At 44.4% G+C, this 21,945-nt stretch overlaps 2 protein-coding genes across 3 annotated transcripts in view; both read right to left on the bottom strand.

Moving 5' to 3' along the window:
* Positions 1-4,462: 4,462 nt before the first annotated feature.
* On the bottom strand, positions 4,463-7,144 carry LOC125524660 (phosphatidylinositol transfer protein 3-like). Its single transcript, XM_048689690.1, has 5 exons — positions 6,898-7,144; positions 5,816-5,992; positions 5,590-5,691; positions 5,113-5,358; positions 4,463-4,963 (listed from the first exon to the last, which is right to left on the bottom strand). Exons 1-5 carry the CDS (start codon positions 6,982-6,984, stop codon positions 4,727-4,729), a joined length of 849 nt encoding a protein of 282 aa, XP_048545647.1. The 5' UTR covers positions 6,985-7,144; the 3' UTR covers positions 4,463-4,726.
* A 6,508-nt stretch (positions 7,145-13,652) lies between these two features.
* The window catches only part of LOC125521064 (peroxidase 2-like), a 41,744-nt gene continuing 33,451 nt past the window's right edge, over positions 13,653-21,945 (bottom strand). The window contains exons 1-3 of one of the 2 annotated variants that reach the window (XM_048686124.1): positions 15,394-16,542; positions 14,831-15,301; positions 13,653-14,554 (exon numbers count right to left, since the gene is read on the bottom strand). In XM_048686124.1, coding sequence (XP_048542081.1) covers positions 13,790-14,554; positions 14,831-15,052 — 987 coding nt within the window. In that variant the 5' untranslated portion in view covers positions 15,053-15,301; positions 15,394-16,542 and the 3' untranslated portion in view covers positions 13,653-13,789. Of the gene's footprint in view, positions 14,555-14,830; positions 15,302-15,393; positions 16,543-21,945 lie in introns of those variants that run through there. The other variant, XM_048686123.1, reaches the window with a different exon arrangement.

The following is a 21,945-nucleotide window of genomic DNA, read 5'->3' as shown; positions in this document are numbered from 1 at the left end:
GGGTTCGGGCAGCGGGGGTTAAGGAGGAGGTCGAAGACAACAGCGTCGGAGAGGAAGCAGGCCGGCGAGGTCCAGGCGGGACGAGGCGGCGACGGCGTTCGGCGGCGGTGTCGGTTCGCTGGGAGGACGGGCGTAGTCGCCTCGATCCCGATCTAGATCGGGGAAGTGGGGGGGGGAGAGCAAGTGGGGGAGGAGTGGGTGCGTGGGCTAGGGTTTCGGGTAGTGGGGGGTTATGGAGGGGAGTGGCCGGTTGGGCCGGCCTAGTAGGCCGAAGCCCAGTTGGGGGGGTTCCCCTTTTCTCTTTTTGTATTTTTTGTTTTCACTTTTTCTTTTTATTTATTTTCTTTTCTATTTTAAATTATTTTAAATTATTTAGGTATTTTCTAAAAATGAGTTCTCTTCACTATAATTACCTATGTAATATTAGGCACTAACCGAACATTTTGGTTTTAACGTTTGAACACTTTTGTTGTTTGCCATATTTTGAATTCGAACTTTGAATCGGTTTTGAACTAACGATAGATTAGCAACAGTGACGGAGGTGACGTGGCATCATTATCAGAATTTTACTGTCGCTTAATTATTCGGGCGTTACATTCCATCTCGAGACAGCGGCGTCCCAAAAGTCTTCTTCGGATTATTTTTCTTGGGAAAATGGCTTCATATAGCGGAAGATGGACATTGGTGGACCTTCATGGCCCCACAAGATCACTAGGTGCGCCCCAGGGGGAGGGCGCGCCCCCTGAGCTTGTGGGCCCATGGATGGTCCTCTATGATATATTTTTTCTAGGATTTTTTTATATATTTCAAAATAAATCTCCGTGAGTTTTCAAGTCATTTGGAGAAGCGGGATCAACTTCTACCAAATGATCGCATACGAGGAATTCAAGACAAATTCGCGGGATTCTTTGTTGAGCACGTCATACCTACAGACGAAGAATACCATCGGGAATTGCAATGCGATTCTGGTAGATGATGTTAGGGATTGTAAGAGATGTTATATTGTATATATGCATGATTGTGTACTATATATAGTAGCGCCGAATAGATATACGAAAATTTTTGTTCGACCAAGTACGGAGAAAAAAGGTCACTTCTGTATGTTTATGACGATGTTGTGTAATGGATCCTTCATTGCTATATGTAGTAGCTAGAGTCGAGTTAAAAATGGGAAAACACAATGAAACCCCTATAAACCTTCCAAAATCCATAACGCCTCCCTAAAAAAACAAAAACCCCAGCGCCTGGCAGGTGCTGACGCATGGCTGCCTTTTAGTCCCGGTTGGTGTCACGAACCGGGACTAAAGGTCCTCCTGCCTCGGCACCCCGCAGCGGTCACGTGGAGCACCTTTAGTCCCGGTTCGTAACACGATCGGGACTAAAAGTGGAGGGAATTAGTCTCAATTGTTTAGTCCCGATTGCAAAACCGGGACTAAAGGAACTCTGGAACCAGGACTGATGGCCCGTTTCCTACTAGTGAGCTCCGGAAAATAGCCATATCTGTTGTAGCTCTTTTCAGGCTCAGAATTCCAGCTGTCGGCAATCTCTCTCTTGTGATAGAATTTTTAATTTAAGAAAGAAAAATGCATTAGAATTGCATCAAAAATGAAAAATAACTTTAAAACAATAAAAATAACAGTACAAAACATGATACAAAATGGACGTATCAACGATGATTTCAAAACTGGTTGTTGCAGGGGCCCAAGGGACTTATTTATAATATTCTTTGATTTGTGGTTCTTTTCACAAAATTTCCTGGACACTTGTCATGTCCCATTCGTTCTGATTGTTTCCACATGTGTATGCGGTTGTACTTTGTTTGTTGATTAATATAATGTGTGCGGTTAAAAAAAGAGAAAGAGGACAGAGTCCAGAACTTGTGTGTGTGGTATATTGGAGTTTGGCTAGCTTTTAGTGCTTCATCTCTTTGGTACATGCATACTGGAAGAATAGGTTTATACGACACAAGGTGAAGCATGATTGCAGTCCGATAGCTCGACTGGTCAGACACATAAGTCAAATGAACCAGGGGTCGATCCAGCGGGGGTGCATGCATGCCATGGTGCATGGCACCCAAAAATTGCAAGAGAGTTTATATTATATATTTAACACTAATTATCTAACAACTAGTGTTATTTTGGGACTTTTTCAGAATTATGAAGACACTTAGATAAACTTACAACATATGTGTGTAGTTTTCATGAAATTTATGGAAAAAAAATGCGCTGGAATGAAGTTATATTGCCTATACATTGTATATGTAAACTGCAGCACCCCCAAAGCTAAGATTCTAGGTCCGTCAAATCCAAGATTCTAGCATGGACAGTCTGATGGATATGGATAGACAAAAATGTTGGTCAAAATAAAAATTTTGGCGACTTCAGCAACGACAACATGGGAGAGTGATGCTAATGGTGACTGACTTTTGGCCATGGAAACATGTGGTGCATTCCCAAGGGCTTGTGCGCTTCAATGTGACGATAGCGCGTGGGATTGATGCAAGAAGCTTATGGGAGCTTGAAGTCGACGGAGTCGAGGGTGGAGTGATCATATACCATGGAGTAAAGTTGGAACCTGATAGAAGGCTTCACTTGGCAGCTGATGGAGGAGCTACGATGTAAGGATCCAGAAAGTCAAAGTCTTCTTAGCAGAAAAGATGAGGGACATCTTGTTCGTACTAGAGCCAAATGGTCCGAGTAATGCATAAAATTCGACATCAGTCGACCCAACAGAATCGACCAAGACAACAAATGATGAATGAGATGACAACAATGAGGCATGCAACATGCACGTCATGTCAATGGACGAAGACACTGGTGGTCAGCATGTGCTTTGATAAAGTGTGAAGATGGTGCTGAAGCAGTGATGGCGAGTATCATGTTTAAATTGGTGGCTATATAAATCCAGTTTGATATGTCAGATGGATGAGAGTTGATCATGCAGAATTGAGAAAGTGTTGGAAAGTCTAAAAAATGTCAAAAGCTTTGAAGACACTGGTCGTATTTTTTTTCTGGTGTTCGGTGCACATGAAAAAGTTTGAATGGCAAATTCATGGAGTGTTATATATAGTTGTGGGGCATGTAGAAGTCTGTCAACAAAGATGAGATAACTGCGAATTTGACTCAGTATGACAAAAGACAACAAAAAATTCTTTCAAGTTGAACATGCATCCAACCAGAGCGAGGAGGATGAGTTCATCTACTCTTATATGTGGCATTCAATATGTGATTTGTTCACTTTCACATGGATCAAGAAAGAAGCTACCATGATGATGACACAATGGTGTTGTTAGATATGGTGACTTTATGATCTATGTGCGATGGAGATGAGCGGTTACTCCAGAAAGTTGGAAGCACAAATCAAGAGTAAGAGATGAACTTAATTTTTGTGGGAGCATTAACTGTCTGTGATGGTGAAAAAGGAGAGATTACAGTTGCAGGTGAAGCCATGTGAAGTCAAGAAAGTAGCAGTGAAGCTCATGATTAGTGGATCAAGTCCAAGGTACATGGAGATTCACGCATGGTGGCATTAATATGGCCAGGACATATTAGCCAAGGTGGAGTGTTAAAGTATGTGTCAAATATTATGGGTACGAGTTAGGATATGGTTGAACTTGTAATGAGCAGTGAGTTAGGTGTTTGGTTCGAACACCTATAACCCATGTCTATTATATAAAGAGGTTGTTGGGTAGCCATATAGACCAGACATAAGTTGGGCCAGACTCCCTTGGATTATAGGTGATTAACTACCGAAGCAAAGAAAAAGGCTTGATCAAGACAAGAAGGGGGGGGGGGGGTACTATGAGCCCTCTCCCCCACACATCTAACGAACTCGCGTCGTTCATAGGTTCCGTCCGTCGATATCACCTTTTGATAGATTTTCTGTTGATGTGGAGATGCACTTAGGGTGGGGGGATGAAAACGTACGCAGCCCATATCCCCAAACTCTAGAAGTAAAGGACAAGGCTAGCCAAGGATCATGAGAGGAACGGGCAGGGCTGCTGTGGTAGGGTGGCTGGATTGACCATGACGGATGTTTGAAGAGATATTGTTTGATGGCCTCGGTGAGCTTGTCATCGAATTTTAGTATATGGAAGGAGCCCTCGTAATCATGCTCTGAAGATGTAGCCATATCGATGAAACTCATTAACCAATATGACTCTCGTGTTGTGATTGCTTGTCCTCGACAGATCCAGTCATCTGGTGGGATATTTGAGTTTAAGAGTTTCACGCAATCCTTGCACAGAAAAATTGTGTTTCAGACAAGCGTGACATCCTCTCTGCCATACCATGTGATGTCTGAGCGTTATTTACTCTAATATTTGTGTGCTATTTCAAATCATGATAGTATTAAACATCTTAATTAGTTTTCCCGGATATGCGTGTGCTAATTTATGTAAATCCTATTCGTAAACGTTGGATGAACCAAGAAATTGTGAACCAAAAAGAAAATTCCATGCATATATACACAAGGCTTTTTAGTTTCATCGATTATAAAACTCTCAGGTGTTTTTACTTTCTAGACTTTTGCAAATATTTCTACCATTCCTTTATTAAGATGGATGGACGCGACGTGACAACGTGCGCCTTCATGTTTTAGTGTATATAAGTAGATCTTTACCCTGTTCTTGTGCTTTAGCTAAGCTCATGTATGACTCACAAGTAACTTGTATTTAGTCAGAGCCATTGGCCAGGGAGATATTTTTCTAAACTATTGGTCAGGGAGATCAGTTGTGGTTGTGGCCATTTGAATCTTTTGATGCTCCTCTCATCTTGTCGGCTCTTCTCATTCTCTCGGCATACTTGTTGATGTCGAAGGCCGTACGGGTGCTTCTTCCTCCAAATGAAGACTCCAGCGTATCCAAGTCAAAGATGTCAGCGATTGTCTTGAGGCTCTCCGGCTTGTTAGCATATACAAACTTCACTTTCTCTTTCATGTCTGCCTGCACGAAGTTCTTGGCTATCTGCAAATCAAATAAATTGAAGGCAGAATCACATAAATCAGACTGAGATATTCAGTGATATAAAACAGGGAACACGCTCTCACAAGACGGCAAGAAACATTGGATGAAACACCACAATTCAGATTAGAATCTTTGTATGTATACCGTACCTTCCAAAAAGATTCAAAAATCCTGGGAGGGTCGAAAGGAATCGCCACGCCTATCACCCCCGGATAATAGTTTTGGATTATGTGTATGGATTCGCGGGTTATCGACAGCGGCGTGCTCGATATCGACCAGCCCCGGAAGTCGGTCAGCCAAACGACGAAGTCGTCTTGTTCATCCGCTGAGTTGGTGGCGAAATACTCTAGGAGATACACCAGGTGCTTTATCTGCTCCTTGGCTGAAACTTTAGACTGTTTGGTGTACAAGTTAGTGAACCTTACTTCGGTGTTCAACAACTCCTAGTTACTAGTTACTCCCTCCGTTCATTTTTATAAGTCGTTTCAGACAACTAAAATTGAGCTGTTTTATACACTGTCTGAAATGCTACAACGCCTTATAAAAGTGAACAGAGGGAGTACCAATATCCGGCTGCTAATGGATTGATGATTGTAGTAGTAGACCATGCACGCACGCATAATTACCTTCATTGGTACGTTTGATACGAGGACACTTCTTCCATTCTTGTCAAGGTAGTCGGCCACATGTGTCCTCCTGACCTCGTTCTCCATTTCTGCAACGTCGTCCTGCCATTTAATTTGTGGGCAACGGAGAAGAGAAGAGCGTTGTTTACACAATCCATCCAAGGCACCTACATATGAGCAGATATTTTGAGACAAAGTACTCCATAAGGCTAGAATTTCGACTGACCCAGGAAATTGCATCCGGCCTGTAGTCACGCCTCCACTTGACAGTCTCCTTGAGACCCTTGGTTGCTTGCTCCGTGCTCCAATTCCTCGCCCTGAGGAAACGGCGGATGGTGGCGTCTGACATAAAACTCGGCATCTCCTCCGTCAGACTGCCAAGGAGACCCCGCACCTCATTTATCTGCATGTACGCTCGTGCAAATCATCAGGATACAAAGTTACTACTCTCTCCATTCCAAAATAAAAGAATCAATTTTGTACTTAGTACAAACTTGAATCATCTATTTTGGAACGAAGGGAGTACCGGTTAATCTCTTCTTCAAAAAAGTTACTCACTCTGTCTCAAAATAAGTGTCTCAAGCTTAGTATAAATTTGTACTAGAGTTAATACAAAATTAAAAGACTTATTTCAGGACAGAGGGAGTACTAGTTACTAATTATTTTTGAAAAGTTCGAGACTGGTTTGTCAACTCCGGGCCTCGGGTGTAGATACACCCTCTATGAACAATAAATTCAAATAAAATAGAAAACAAAATAAAAAAGAATCTAAAACTTTGCGACATCAAATATGCTGAAACTTTGGAGGTGCTTGCAAGTTTTCATGCAGAAAAAACAATCAAGGAGCTCTAAACAAGAAAAAGATTTCGGTGCTCAAAGTTTTGAGCACTTTTAGCACTGAAATCAGAAACTCATGTGTACACCTTTCTCTACTTGATAGTGTTTTGTTATGAAAATTTGCGAAACGCTTGACGTCGCAAAGTTTCAGAATTTATTGGATTTTTCTTCTACTTTTTCGAATTTACTGTTCATAGAGGTGTCCCTAGCTACACCGGGGAGGTATCACACCAAAACCAATGGGTGTATCTGCATCCATGTTTTCTTGAGAAGTGATTGAACACGATTTGCAGTGTCCATTATATGTTCCACAAACAGAGTACGTATGAGAACTCTACTGCAGTTCCATCCACAAAAGCTGCGCCTTATAGATTGGATTGAAAACAGCCAACGGAAACACTAACACAGACATGCATCCATGGCCATGGCCAGCAGGAAGGAATTCAGGCGGAGAGAAGAGGCGTTGATTACCTTTTCCTGCTGCTGTTCTTCCGAAGACGACGCTTTCTGCTGCGTTGCTTCTTGGCTCCTGGCCGTCTTCTTCAGCTGGTCACTCATTGCTTCAGAGTGTTTCCCTACGGCCACACTGCAGCGCTCTCACCCGCACTATATATCGCTGGACGAGATCGAACATGAGAGACACGGGTAGTTGGCGCGAGCGTGGTTGCTTGCAGCTGCCATAATGGATGGCATCATGGGCGACCGATCGACCCACGTACTGCTACTGGTACTGCCAATGCCATAGAGTGGCGACACGCTCGTCCTGTTCGCGCCATCGATCGGGCAAGGCAATGCAATGCAATGGCATCACGTCTGTCTGTTGATGGCATTCAATGCCGGCTTCTTTCTCCTCTCCTGATTGACAATAGGGGGGCGGTTGGGTGTTGAGCATTTAACTGCAAGACGCGGTGAGCTAGCAGCAGTCTTCTAATTAATCCAACAACTGTATATCATGTGCAGGATAATGGAATTTTAGTACGGATGATTACTCCAGATTTGTCCTGATTGATACTGATGGTTCATGGTTGGCAGGCAACAAGTCATTTAGGGAGGGCGTGCGTACAGTTACCCGTATGGTCATCCACCAGGCACGACAACGGCCGGGCTTGGAGTTTTCCTTGATCATCGCCGCACTTCAGCGTAGAATTTGGACTCAAGGAAATGGAAATTTTTTTATACCAGAAGTGGCAAGTGTTAGCTGTTGGAAATTCAGGCTTGAGGAAGACCTAACTTCACTGCAGCACAGAATAAAGGCAAGGCCACGGGAAATAAAAAAAAATTATACTCAGGTCCGTAGACCACCTAACGACGACTACAAGCACTGTAGTGAATCGAAAGCGCATCGTCGTTGTCGCCCCTCCTTCACTAGATCCGGGCAGAACTTGTTGTGCTACCTCAATTCCTAAATATAAGATGTTTGGACAGTTTGAAATAAACTGCCCAAACATCTTATATTTGGGAATGAAGGTAGCACTAGAGTCGAAAAGTCATTGTGCTAAGGCCCAGTGCACCAGAACAACAATCGCCAATGATGAAGAGAATCGTAGATCAAAAGGAACCAACATGTAGAAACAAGAATGAAGACTAGGTCAATGAAGATCCATCGAAGAGCAATAACGACCGGATCCCATAAGATCCGTCGGAAACACAACTTCACACGCCCTCCGACGAATCTATATGCATCACTGAGACAGGGCCTAGATGGGGAGTACATTGTTTCATTTTCAGGGAACCACCGCCACCACACCTTCCGTACTAGGACACAAACCCTAATCAATCTCAAAGAAACGCCTAAAGACGAAACGACAACCCTCCCGCCAGCAAGGGCCGGAGTCCATCGCGCCTCCATGGCCCTAAGGCCACCAATGACGAGGCGGACCGGCAGCAGCAGCGGCGGGAGGTCAAAAAACTTGTAGCAATAGTCTCACGTGGAATCACTGCAAGAGACGAAGGGGTATACACATGGTGTGAAAACTTGTAGCATTGGGTATATCTCTTTTATCAATGTATTTTTATGAGGCGACATTAATACACACACGCACACGCACACGCACAAACTACAAACTTTCTTGGAGAACATTGTGTGCCCTCTTCTAATTGTCACCTCCTTGAATTTCATTGGTGAGCCCGCCTCACTTAATTAAATCTCAGCCAATCAAATCCTAATCACCCCGTAAATCGCCTGTAAACCCCTCGTGTATCTAGCAATACTCTTTATGAGGTGTTTTATAGCTACGTTAAAATTTGGAGTAAAATGGCACCTTGCCAATACAAGAATTAAATTTACAATACTCATGACCCCCCAATCAACTCAAAACATGTGTCTACAACTCATAAAAAATATTCAAGTTCGTATTTAAATACGCAGTCTTTTTTCCTCCATATTTAAAATGGCACGTGGATAATTTTGTTAGGGAGAGAAATTTCTTGATATGTCTGTATTATGCAATATATCTTCCAGGATATGATAAGTTAGTTTTGGACTGAACGGAATTATCTGTTACAAGCTGTCCTGACTCGTCCATTGTGGCAGTATGGTCGAGGATTTGATTGTCCTAGGGTTGTACACCCGGGCACGTGCATTATTCACCTTGAAACCAATCTAGGCCAACCAGTGCATTATTCATCATAGAAAAATAGGACTCTGAAAAGTGCCATACGCGTGGCACAAAGTAATCCCGCCCACACACCTTTCTAGCCATCAATTATGACGTGTCAGCCTTTTTGCTTTTTCACACATGCATACAAATAAGGACAAAAACAGATGATGTCATCGAGAATCTTTTGGTCTTTCATACTTTAAAATGTTTTATTTCTTAAATAAAAACTTCGATTGAACAAAATCTGCTGTCATCATTAAAATCCGTCACGACGAGGACTTCGAAACTAGATCCCATATCGATATGTTTCGGCGATATTTTCTGGTGGTCAAAAGTTACCATGTCTATTGCACATAATTGCCATGGTGTTTACACTGAAAGTTGCAATGATATGTTGCAACCACTTTTTCTTCTATGTTTAAAGTAAAAAATTTGACATATTATAATAAAGGGAATTGAGAAACTAAACTTGCCATGGAGAATTACTAAAATTTTCCATGATCCATGTAATAATTTCGATATGGTTCATAATTAAAAAGAAATTTGTTATCAATTACTTTAAAAATGCATAGTCAATGACTCAAATTTGCCATGAACCATAAACTAAAATTGCCATGGTGAATCACTTAAATTTTCCATGATACATGCATTAAAATTTGCCATGGTTCATATAAAAAATAATTTCCATGATCAAACTACTAAATTTTCCATGATCAAACTACTAAAATTGCCATGATCTATAAACTAAAATTACCATGATAAATTACAAAAAATTGCCATGATCCATGAATTAAATTTATCGTGGTTAATTACTAAAATTGCCATGGTCAATTAATAAAATTTGCCGCGAAAAGTAGTTGAAATACAATGGTAACTTTAAATTTAGAAGAAAAAAAAGATGAAACATATCATGGCAATTTAGTGTAAACACTATGGCAACTTCAGTGTAACATCGTGGCAACTTTGACATAAAAAATTCATCAAAATATATCAATATGGGATCTAGTTTTGAAGATCTCATCGAGACGGATTTAATGATAAAAATGAATTTTTAATTGAATTTATTATTTAAGAGATTAAATATTTTCAAGTTCAAAAAAGTAAAAAGATTCCGCTGATGTCATCTGTTTGATGTGGAAAAATGGATGGTAATGAAAGTGTTTGAATCAAGTTGCTTCGCGCCACACATGTGACACTTATCATTTGGATTTTTTTTATAAACATTGAAATCGATGTAGGCCGACTGGCCGCATTTCTATTCCGGCGCCGCTTACAGTGTAATTCACTAACCGGTGCACAACATTCCGACTAAGCGGGCCGCCGATTTAGGACCGTAGCTGTAGTACGTTTTCTTCTGGTATTTTTTTTCCGACCGGTTTTGTGTGTGTTTATTTTGTGCCTTTTTTGGGCTCAAGTTTGTATGGTTTTTCTCTTTTCTTTTTCATTTACTTTTCTAAATTTTAATTTTCATGAACTTTTTTCAAATTTCTGAACTTTTTTAAAATTCCTAAACTTTTTTAAATGAGTTTTTTCGAATTTCATGATTTTTGTACAAATTTTGCAAACTTTTGATTTATATTTTTCATATTTTATGAACTTTTTAAAAAAAGTTAATGAACAACTGGTCAACCTGTCAACTGATCGACCAATGAGATGCACGCAAGCGAGTGATGTGCCAGGAGATGCGAGTGAGTGTAGCCTCGCGTTTGCTAGGCCACCCACTACCCATAGCATTCTAGCGCCAGCACGGCTAAGCGGCGCTAAGTGTGCTGAACAGGAGCTCGTCCGGCCATATTTCCTATTCCGCGCCTTAAGCACCGGTTACAGTATAATTCACTAACCGGCGCACAACCCTCCTACCGAGCAGACTGGGCCATTTAGGACTAGCTGTAGTTTGTTTTTTTCTGGCGTTTTTTTAGATCGGTTTTGTGTGTGTTTGTTTCTGTGTCTTTTTTTTGGCTGGATTCTGATTGGTTTTTGTCTTTCCTTTTATTTTGCTTTTTTCTTCATTTCATGAACACTTTCTCTTTTCAAATTTGTTAAGTTTTTCAAAAAAATAATGCTTGTGAATGTTTTCAAAATTTGTGATTTTTCGAATTGCATGACTTTTTTCGAATCTTGCTAACCATTTTTCTAATTGTGAACATTTTTAAGCTTCATGAACTTTTTCAAAATTTTGTGAACTTTTCTCAAATTCGGAATTGTTTTAAAAAAACGGTGAACTCTTTACAGATTTATGTTTTTTTTATATTTTATCAACTTTTTAAAAAGTCAATGGACAACTGGTCTACCAGTCAACCGGTCAACCAACGAGATGCATGCGAGCGAGCGATGAGCCAGGAGATGCGAGCGAGCACATCCTCACGTTTGCTGGGCCGCCCACTACCCCTCTCTTCGAGCACCAGCATGATTAAGTGGCACAAAGAGCGCTGAACAGGAGCTCTCCCGACTAGCTGTATTAGGGCATCTACAATGCAAGAGGGCTTATTTGAACGCTTAGGCAATATAAAAAGAATTAATTAAAGAAGTGGCGTCGCTGTAGGAGTCCGTCTCCTCAACGCATGGGCGCCTGGTCGAGCACCAAAGCAATGGGTTTCTCATAGAAAAAAAAGGGGCAGCGCTAGTTAAACAGCTCAGAGGAAAGAAAATAAAAGAACAAAGCGCCCGATGATAGCCCTGGCATCGACGCTAGCAGTAATCCACCAGGATTGGACCATAACGGCCAGGAAGTGAATCCTAGCGCCTGTCATTAGCGCCGGCGTTGTACATGCCCTTAGGCCATAAATCTTTCTTTAAAAATATGTGTACACGCTAGGAACAAAAACCATGTCTAGTGGTCATATACATGTTTCTTCGTAAATGACATAATAACTATAACTTAATCCAGGCTGATAATTACTATAAACCTAACTTGCCAAATACTTCTGATGATGTGGACTAGCACGGTGGCTTGATTTTATATCCGTATTCTGTTTTTCATATACGGGGAAGTTAATTTGCGAACACTCAGTTTATGGGGACAAAAACCGAACAACCCATGCGCTCATTCGCTTGGCTCAGTTTGTGGCGCCTACGCTTTTCCTCTCCTCAATAAGACAATAACCATATGTGTGAAGCCTGAGTTATGATTAATTAGTTATAGGTTAGATAAATTTTGTGCCGTAAAGAGGCCGTTGAGGTGAGTAAATAAAGCGAAAAAATAAGTGTGTTACAAATGGATCAATTATGCATTTCCCAGCACGATGGCTGGTCTTACATAGCCTATTAACGAGCAAGTCGGTATGGAAAAAGACCTTTTAACCATTTTCGTTACTCCCTCCTTCCATCTATATAGGGCCTAATGCGTTTTTTGAGGCTAACTTTGACCAAATACTAGAGCAATAATATATGACATGCAATTTACACAAAACACACAGTTAAATTCGTGTGTGAAAGGAGCTTTCAATGATATAGTTTTCACATTGTGCATATCATGTACTATTAATCTTGTCAATAGTCAAAGACGGTCTTAAAAAACACATTAGACCCTATATAGATGGAAGGAGGGAGTACCATATTTGTACATAAAAGTTGTCGAAGAGTTTGGGACTTCCATACGTCAACAATTTCAGTGTAAGTAGCATGGTAACTTACGTACCACTAACATGACAACTTACATAGCTAAGACGTGACAATTTTGGGCCCCAAAAAAAGTTCACAGAACATAGCAAACATGGAATCTAGTTTTGAAGTTCTCATGGCGGTGGATTTAATGATGAAAACGGAACTTAAATCGGACCGATGGTTTGAGCTACAAAACGTTTTGCATTTTCAAATTGGGAGAATCTTATATGAAGGAGGTCGTCCGACACGCATGCGGGATATCGGCCGGAGTGCGCTGCAGGGAGGGGAGGAGCTAGTGCCAGCAGAGAGGAGCGGGGCGGCCTGAGGAGACGGCCGGAGGATAGGCGACGGGGGTGCGGGCGGGTGTGGGTGGCACGACAGCGGTGTGGAGAAAAAGTCGGCGACGGATCGGTATGTATAAGAAATATTTTAAGTCAAATAAGCCATGGTTTTTATCTATATATACTCCCTTCATTCCCTTATACAAGGTCACTATGAAAAATACAATTTGCATCTATACAAGGCCACTGACAGTAATCAAGGCAAAATTTAATGATGTTTTCTCGTAGTAGCAACTTGTTTAATATTTGCATGCATGTGTTCATAATGACATTGTGCTACTTCCTTCTCATTACTTTCTTGCATGCATGCGGGCATATTAATGATCCCGGTTAACGAGAAGAAAAGTTAGCTTGCAAAGCAATCATTAAATTTTATCTTGATACCTGTAATTTGAGTTTGTAGCCTTGTATAAGGGAATTGAAAGAGTAGGAACTCTTTGACGAGTGCCTTGGGTTGTCGAGCTTCCGTGATTTGACTCTCGGCAACAATGCCAACGACCAACTTTCCAGTAATGGGGATTGAGATGTCATGTTGGAAGATGCAAAATCTTTGTTCAAAACATGTTACAGCAAAAGTGTAACTTTATTTTCCCAAATGAAAGAACTTTGGCTTGCAGCGCATTTACACATGTAGACGAACAATTCAGTTGACGAGAATTGAACCAAGGAGTAACAAAAGAAATGACAACAATGATGGATGCTAAAACAACCAAACTTTACAGCGGTAACTCGCTTGCAGGATGAAAGCAAACAATGGAGATGAAGTGATCCTTCACCATGCATGCACGTCGTAGACACACATGCATGCACTTAGTTGTACTAGTTGATTGCGCGGCAATTCTTCCTGATCTGTCCCTGGTCGCCGGTCTTCACCTCGATGCCGGCCATCTTCACCATGGCCTTCTCGAACCTGTCCTCCCACCACCCAGGGATGTTGGCGTTGTCCACCACCATCCTCGCCGTCTCCTCGGACGTCAGGAGCGCCGCGTCGGAGGTGAAGAGCACCGTGTGCGACAGCACGTTGTTATAGTACTGCCTGTCCAGGTCGTTCGGGGTCACCACGTCCTGCATCACCGTCGGGTCGTTGCCGCCCGGGGCGGCGTCCGCGGGGCACTGTCCACGCAGGAACGCGGCGAAGCCGCCGTCGATGTCGGAGGAGACGTTGAGGCGGTCGGGCACGAAGGCGGAGCAGTGGGAGCGACCGATGGTGTGTGCGCCGGAGAGGATGACCAGGTCCTCCGCATCGAGGCCCTTGACGACGAAGCTGTCCACGAGGTCGCTGAGGTTGGACGTGGGTGGGACGAGGAACTTGACCGGCTCGGAGGCGTTGGAGAAGGTGCCGTCGCGGCGGCCGGACGGCACCTCGAAGTCCACCTTTCCCCCGCTGAGGATGCAGGACGCGTCGCGGGCCGAGAAAGCGATGATGTCGGCGCAGGAGACGACGCTCGGGCAGGCCGCCTCGAGGGCGTCCTTGATGGCATCGATCAGCTCGAAGCCGCGCAGGGAGGGATTGTTGGGCGCGCTGAGCTTCTCCGGCGTCGGGCTGAACGGGGTCGGGTCCAGGAGGACTGAAGCGTCACAACCCTAGGTGACCACCGACGATTCGACAGAATCAATCAACTATAAAAGTATACATGCATGTTTGCATTGCGATTTAATTGTTTAGAAAATCGTTAACCGGTAGATGCTTGCTTGGCTGGTGAGTAAGGGATTTATCAGTTTATCAGCTACTCGGTGACTCTACAAGTAGGGATCAACCGACAAGTTATTTTTTACGAAAATATTAATCGGTAAGTTAACTAGTTAATTGGATGAATTTTTAAACAAGGCAATTTAATTCTTGCAGTGAGTAGTATGTACCTCGACGAAGCAGTCGTGGAAGAGCATGCGGATCATGGCGGCGCCATTGCCGGGGTTCTGGGAGATGGCGTCCATCATAACGCCCTTGACGATGGCCTCCGTCTGGGGGCACCTGTCGTGGTAGAACCCGATCTGCAGAGGGCTGGCCTGGCACCCCACGGCAAGCAGCAGCAAAGCACACGCCAGCAGAAGATACATCTTCTCAGCACCAACAGCCGCCATTGTTTCAAGCTAGCTAGCTCGAGTTCTTGACTAAGATAAAAGAGAGAGAGAAGAGGAAGGTGATCGATCAGTGCGCGGAGAATGCCTGCTGCTATAGTTCCAGCAGGAAGCTGCTTATATAGGCGAGCATTCGAAGACCTAGCCAGCCTTATTGGCAATGATTTTTTCCGATCTTTCTTGCTTCGTTGGAACGTTACTACACCGGCCGGTAGTAGCCACCGCTCGTCCTTCAATTGGCTCACCCAGCTCCTGACAACCCAGTGGCACCGAAAAACAATCTCATGGGGCGTCGGTGATGATATGATACACAAATAAGGAGTAACAAACAGTAGTTCACTGACCCTGATTTCTTCAGAAAATGAGCTCACTAACCCTGATGGTTACATTCGGCCGGTTGACATGGCTGATGTAGATATGCATGAACCGGTCATGTGTAAGCTGGACCTGGACTGTAGCTAGCCAGTATTTTGTAGTTATAGTACCTAGATCAGGCAGCTGATTGACAGGGACGCATGTTTTTCCGGCCGTTGAGAAGTCAATCAAGTTAATTAAGAACGTTTCGTTTGTCCATGTGTGTGCTTCGTGTTTCAAATCCGTAGTGCCAGAAATTTCCTGCGAGCATTAACTAATAATTCCTTGGTAGCAACAGCCTAACAGGTACTCCCTCCGTTCGGATTTAGATGTCGCGAGTCCTGTACAGTACGCATTTTGCAAACACGTCCTTATACTTTCAAATCATTTGAAAAAACACCCGTCTCCTTCCTCAGTTCTCCACCGTCGCCCACACATCGCCGGCTCCGGATGGTCCCCCGTCTTCCTCCCCAGTCCCCCATTCTCCTCAGCACCCAGCCTCATTTCACAGGACCCAGCCGCCTGTGCAGGAGACGACCTGCATCGTCACGGAGGAGACGCGCGGGACCTCCACGGACGCGACTTGCGCCGCCGCCCACCTGCGCAGCCGCCATGGTTGTGCCTTCGCCTACCTGAGCGGCGGGATTGCTCCAACAGTCACCTCCCTCTGAATCGTGCCGAGAAGCACAAAATCGATGACTGGGTCCTTGATTTCGTCCACCTTGGTCGCCGTCGCCGCGGACAATTCTGGCCGCCGTCGCCGGCGCTGGGTCTTCGTCGCCGCTCTGGCCCAGGGTGTTCGTCGACGCGTTGGCCCTGCTCAACCTCCCCTCCAAGGCCAGGATCTTCCTCTCCGCGCTGGTCCTGCTTCGACGGTCGCGCCCGCGCCCGCCTCTGTTGCTGCTGCTGGTATTCCCCGCCCCGCCCCCAGTTACTGAATGCCTCCCTATTGGATGCTGGAGTAGAACACTGGATGCTGGATTGAACACTGGATGCTGGATTGAACACTGGATGCTTGTAACACCCCGGATATGATTTTCCCAATATGTAATCCAACTCTTGCCGTTTCCGGCGTTAAGTTATTTTATTTTCTCGGGTTCGGGTTTTGTCTCCGTGTGTTGTTATCGTTGTCATGCATCTCATATCATATCATCATATGCATTGCATTTGCATACATGTTCATCTCATGCATTCGAGCATTTTCCCCGTTGTCCGTTTTGCATTCCGGCGCTTCGTTCTCCTCCGATGGTCATTTCTACCTTTCTTTCGTGTGTGGGGATTAAAAATTTCCGGATTGGACCGAGATTTGCCAACCGGCCTTGGTTTACTACCGGTAGACCGCCTGTCAAGTTTCGTACCATTTGGACTTCGTTTGATGCTCCAACGGTTAACCGAGGGACCGAAAAGGCTTCGTGTGTGTTGCAGCCCAACACTCCTCCATTTTGGCTCAAAACCCACCAAAAACCTCTCCATCATCTAGAGCGTTCGATCACGATCGCGTGGCCGAAAACCGCACCTCATTTGGACACTCCTAGCTCCCTCTATGTCTATATATAGACCCCTCCTAAAAATTTGTGGTTCCACTCTCTCCCAAACCCTAGCCCTGCTCCATCCGCGCGCCGGACACGTCCGGTCCGAGCCGGACAAATCCCGCCGCCGCGCCCGCGCCAATCGGCGCGTGACACGTGGCACGCCCCCGCCGCCGCCGCTCCGGCCTGGGAAGCCCGAGTCGGGCCCCCGCGAGCACGTCGCTCGCGCCGCCCGGTGGCTCCTCCTCCGTCGGCCTGCTCCGCCGCCCGCCGCCACCACCTCATCGCCAGCCGCCGCACCACCTCACCGCCGCCTCGCCGTCCTACCTCGCCGGCCTGCTCCGCCGCCCGCCGCCACAGTCCTCGCCGGCCGCCGTCTCCTCTCGGCGCCCGCGCCTCGCCTCCGGCCAGATCCGGCCGCGGGAGGGCCGGATCCGGCGACCCCGACCTCGCCGGCCGCCGTCGTCGTCATCTCCGGCGAGATCCGCCACCGCCTCGTTTTGCGTGCCCGGGTCGACCCTAATCCGCGAGGTGGAATTTTCTTCCAAGTCCCCGATTCCCAGATCCATATGCCCTTGTTCATCGCATCGTAACTCCGCATCCGTAGTTCCGTTTTGGGCATATAGCATATCAAAATGTTCCTCTCAGAGAGTACATCATTTCATCTCACTGCATCATTTTCATTTGAGTTCGTCTTAATGCCCGAAATGCTGTTAGAAGAATGCTATTTGAGATAATTGTCAGATCTGCTGCTTCATTTAGATATTTGTCATTTTTGCCATGATTATTGTGTGCATGATATGCCCTGAGCTCTTCATGAGTTTTGACATATGTTTTGCCATCTATCCAGAGGTGAAATCAATGTATTTTTGTGATGTGTGTGATGACTAGCACAAGCTTGCAAAGTGGAGCATTCGTTAATGCTGATTTCAGGGACTTAGCATTTCCACTAAGTCCTTGAGCTGTTTATCTCAATATGCCATATGTTCATGTTGTTTCCTAGTGATCCGTGCCTCTTTTAAGGATGATCAGTAAGGATGTTTTGTTAATCTTGTAGTTCTCTATCCATCCATGTCTTTGTTTGCAATTATGGATCACCCTAGCTTGAGTCAATCGAGCTCTACTTTTGTCATTTCATGAATCTGGGCAGATTGTCTACTTATTAGCAATTTTGCCGAGGATGTTGTAGTTGATCCGTGCATGCTATGTTATTATTCTTGCCATGTCTATCTTGTATTTTGTGTATTCTTGACGGGGGTATGCTTAGATTGTCATGACTTGCTCTGTAGTGAGTGCATCGAGCTCGTAAACATGCCTATTTGATATCTGTTTCAGCATGCTCCAGTTTTCACTAAGTCTGAGAACTGATTATGTTTTTTGCCATGTTCACATGCTTGCAAATGTATTTTCGGATCCCTTTTGGCTCAAGGTCACTAAGGAACTTTTGTTAAGCTCTTTGAGTAGCTCCATGCCATGCTTTACTTTGCCATGTTCAGATCCTGTAGCATATAGTTTTCATGCTCCAAAGTGGGCTACCTGATCTGAAATTTCCAGACAAGTGTTAATTTCACTAAGTCTAAAATCTGTTTACCAAATGCATTTTTGCCATGCTTGTTTGAACCTGTTAATGGATGAATTGGCCGTAGCTCAGTGCTAGTCTTTTGTTAAGCATCATAAATGGATCCCTGACATGTATTTTGATGCCATGTTTGGGTGCTGTAGTATGTTCATCTTGTTGCATCTAGTTGGCTACTTGCTATAAATCGCAGAACGTGGTCATATTTGAATCGCTTGCCATTCCCAAACCGTAACTCCGATTCCGGCGTTTTTTATATCGTTTTCAAGCGATTTCATCTCATATTTCCAGTGGCACACTTGGTTTTCCAAGTTGAGGCCAGGTTCATGCATTCCTTGTCAAATCTTGCATATGCATCACATATTGCATCCCACATAGCATACCATCTTTGCATCATATTGTTTGAGCCTTGCACGTGGTTGATTGTGTCCTTGTTGCTTGTTTGTCTTGTTTGGGTAGAGCCGGGAGACGAGTTCGCTAACGAGGAGCCCGTTGAGTTTTCTTTCGAGGATCCAGTCAACTCTGACAACTTTGTAGGCAAGATGATCATACCCTCGAAATCACTACTATCTTTGCTTCGCTAGATGCTCGCTCTTTTGCTATGCCTATGCTACGATGCCTACCACTTGTTTATCATGCCTCCCAAATTGCCATGTCAAACCTCCAACCCACCATGTCCTAGCAAACCGTTGATTGGCTATGTTACCGCTTTGCTCAGCCCCTCTTATAGCGTTGCTAGTTGCAGGTGAAGATTGGAGACCGTTCCTGGTTGGGACATTATTTACTTGTGGGGATATCATTATATTGCCTTGTTATCTTAATGCATCTATATACTTGGTAAAGGATGGAAGGCTCGGCCTCTCGCCTAGTGTTTTGTTCCACTCTTGCCGCACTAGTTTCCGTCATATCGGTGTTATGTTCCCGGATTTTTGCGTTCCTTATGCGGTTGGGTGATAATGGGAACCCCTTGATAGTTCGCCTTGATTAAAGCTTTTTCAGCAATGTCCAACCTTGGTTTTACCATTTGCCACCTAGCCTCTTTTCCCTTGGGTTTCCAGAGCCCGAGGGTCATCTTATTTTAAACCCCCCCGGGCCAGTGCTCCTCTGAGTGTTGGTCCACCTCGTCAGCCGCCGGTGGTCACCAGGGGAAACTCTGGGCTGGCCTACCGGAAGTTTAGACAATCTGAGTGTCCCCTGAGATCGAGATATGTGCAGCTCCTATCGGGATTTGTCGGCACATTCGGGCGGTGTTGCTGGATTGGTTTTAACTTGTCGAAGTGTCTTGTAGAACCGGGATACTGAGTCTGATCGGAATGTCTGGGGAGGAGGTCTATTCCTTCGTTGACCGTGAGAGCTTGTCATGGGCTAAGTTGGGACTCCCCTACAGGGATTTGAACTTTCAAAAGCCGTGCCCGCGGTTATGGGCAGATGGGAATTTGTTAATGTCCGGTTGTAGACAACTTGAACCTTAACTTAATTAAAATGAATCAACAGTGTGAGTTACCGTGATGGTCTCTTCTCGGCGGAGTCCGGGAAGCGAACACGGTGTTGGAGCAATGCTTGCCGCAGGTTGCTCTCTAGTTTCTCGTTCGCGCTTTGCCTCCTCTTCTCACTCTCTTTTGCGAACAGGTTAGCCACCATATATGCTAGTCGCTTGCTGCAGCTCCACATATATTACCTTGCCTTACCTATAAGTTTAAATAGTCTTGATCGCGAGGGTGCGAGATTGCTGAGTCCCTGTGGCTCACAGATTACTTCCAAACCAGATGCAGGGCCTAATGATTCCGTTTCAGATGACGCGCTTGAGCTCAAGTGGGAGTTCCACGAGGACTCACAACGATATTACGTGTCTTTCCCTAATGATCAGTAGTGGTGCCCAGTTGGGATGATCGGGACCGTGTCGCATGTTGGGTTTATCTTTCATTTTGGCGCCGTAGTCGGGCCATGAGTGTTTGGTTGATGTAATGCTAATTATGTACTTTGATCGACGTGGCGAGTGTAAGCCAACTATGTATCTCCCCTTTTATTATCTATATTACATGGGATGTTGTGATGATTGCCTAACTTGCGACATTGCTTTCAATGCGGTTATGCCTCTAAGTCATGTCTCGACACGTGGGAGATATAGCCGCATCGAGGGCGTTACAAGTTGGTATCAGAGCCTTCCCCGACCTTAGGAGCCCCATTGCTTGATTGTTTTTAGCAGCCGAGTTGTGTCTAGAAAAAGAGTTGACTGGATCCTCGAAAGCAAACTCAACGGGCTCCTCGTTAGCAAACTCGTCTCCCGGCTCTACCCAAACAAGACAAACAAGCAATAAGGATACAATCAACCACGTGCAAAGCTCAAACAATATGATGCAAAGATGGTATGCTATGCGGGATGCAATATGTGATGCATATGCAAGATTTGACAAGGAATGCATGAACCTAGCCTCAACTTGGAAAACCAAGTGTGCCACTGGAAAAATGAGATTAAATCGCTTGAAAACGATATAAAGAACGCCGGAATCGGAGTTACGGTTTGGGAATGGCAAGCGATTCAAATATGACCTCGTTCTGCGATTTACAGCAAGTAGCCAACTAGATGCAACAAGATGAACATGCTACAGCACCCAAACATGGCATCAAAATACATGTCAGGGATCCATTTATGATGCTTAACAAAATACTAGCACTGAGCTACGGCCAATTCATCCATTAACAGGTTCAAACAAGCATGGCAAAAATGCATTTGGTAAACAGATTTCAGACTTAGTGAAATTAACACTTGTCTGGAATTTCAGATCAGGTAGCCCACTTTGGAGCATGAAAACTATATGCTACAGGACCTGAACATGGCAAAGTACAGCATGGCATCGAGATACTCAAAGAGCTTAACAAAAGTCCCTTAGTGACCTTGAGCCAAAAGGGATTAGAAAATACATTTGCAAGCATGTGAACATGGAAAAAAACATAAGCAGTTCTCAGACTTGGTGAAAACTGGAGCATGCTGAAACAGATATCAAGTAGGCATTTTTACGAGCTCGATGCACTCACTACAGAGTAAGTCATGATAATCTAAGCATACCCCCATCAAGAATAAAACAAATACAAGCTAGACATGGCAAGAACAATAACATATCATGCACGGATCAACTACAACATCCTCGGCAAAATTGCTAACAATTAGACAATCTGCCCAGATTCACGAAATGACAATAGTAGAGCTCGATTGACTCAAGCTAGGGTGCTCTATAATTGCAAACAAAGACATGGATGGATAGAGCACTACAAGATTAACAAAACATCCTTACTGATCATCCTCAAAAGAGGCACGGATCACTAGGAAACAACATGAACATATGGCATATTGAGATAAACAGCTCAAGGACTTAGTGGAAATGCTAAGTCCCTGAAATCAGCATTAACGAATGCTCCACTTTGCAAGCTTGTGCTAG

Source organism: Triticum urartu, chromosome 7 (assembly GCF_003073215.2).
Source record: "Triticum urartu cultivar G1812 chromosome 7, Tu2.1, whole genome shotgun sequence".
In the NCBI taxonomy this organism is placed as follows: Eukaryota; Viridiplantae; Streptophyta; class Magnoliopsida; order Poales; family Poaceae; genus Triticum; species Triticum urartu.
The sequence above is the reverse complement of the archived record's forward strand: the minus strand, read 5'-3'. Positions and strand labels throughout refer to the sequence as shown.

Excerpts from the sequence above, each read along its gene's own strand:
- LOC125524660 (XM_048689690.1), bottom strand. The coding sequence starts at position 6,984 with ATGAGTGACCAGCTGAAGAAGACGGCCAGGAGCCAAGAAGCAACGCAG. Across the intron at positions 5,359-5,589 it reads TATCAAACGTACCAATGAAG|TCTAAAGTTTCAGCCAAGGA; the intron begins GTAATTATGCGT and ends TACACCAAACAG. Across the intron at positions 4,964-5,112 it reads TTTTTGAATCTTTTTGGAAG|ATAGCCAAGAACTTCGTGCA; the intron begins GTACGGTATACA and ends TTTGATTTGCAG.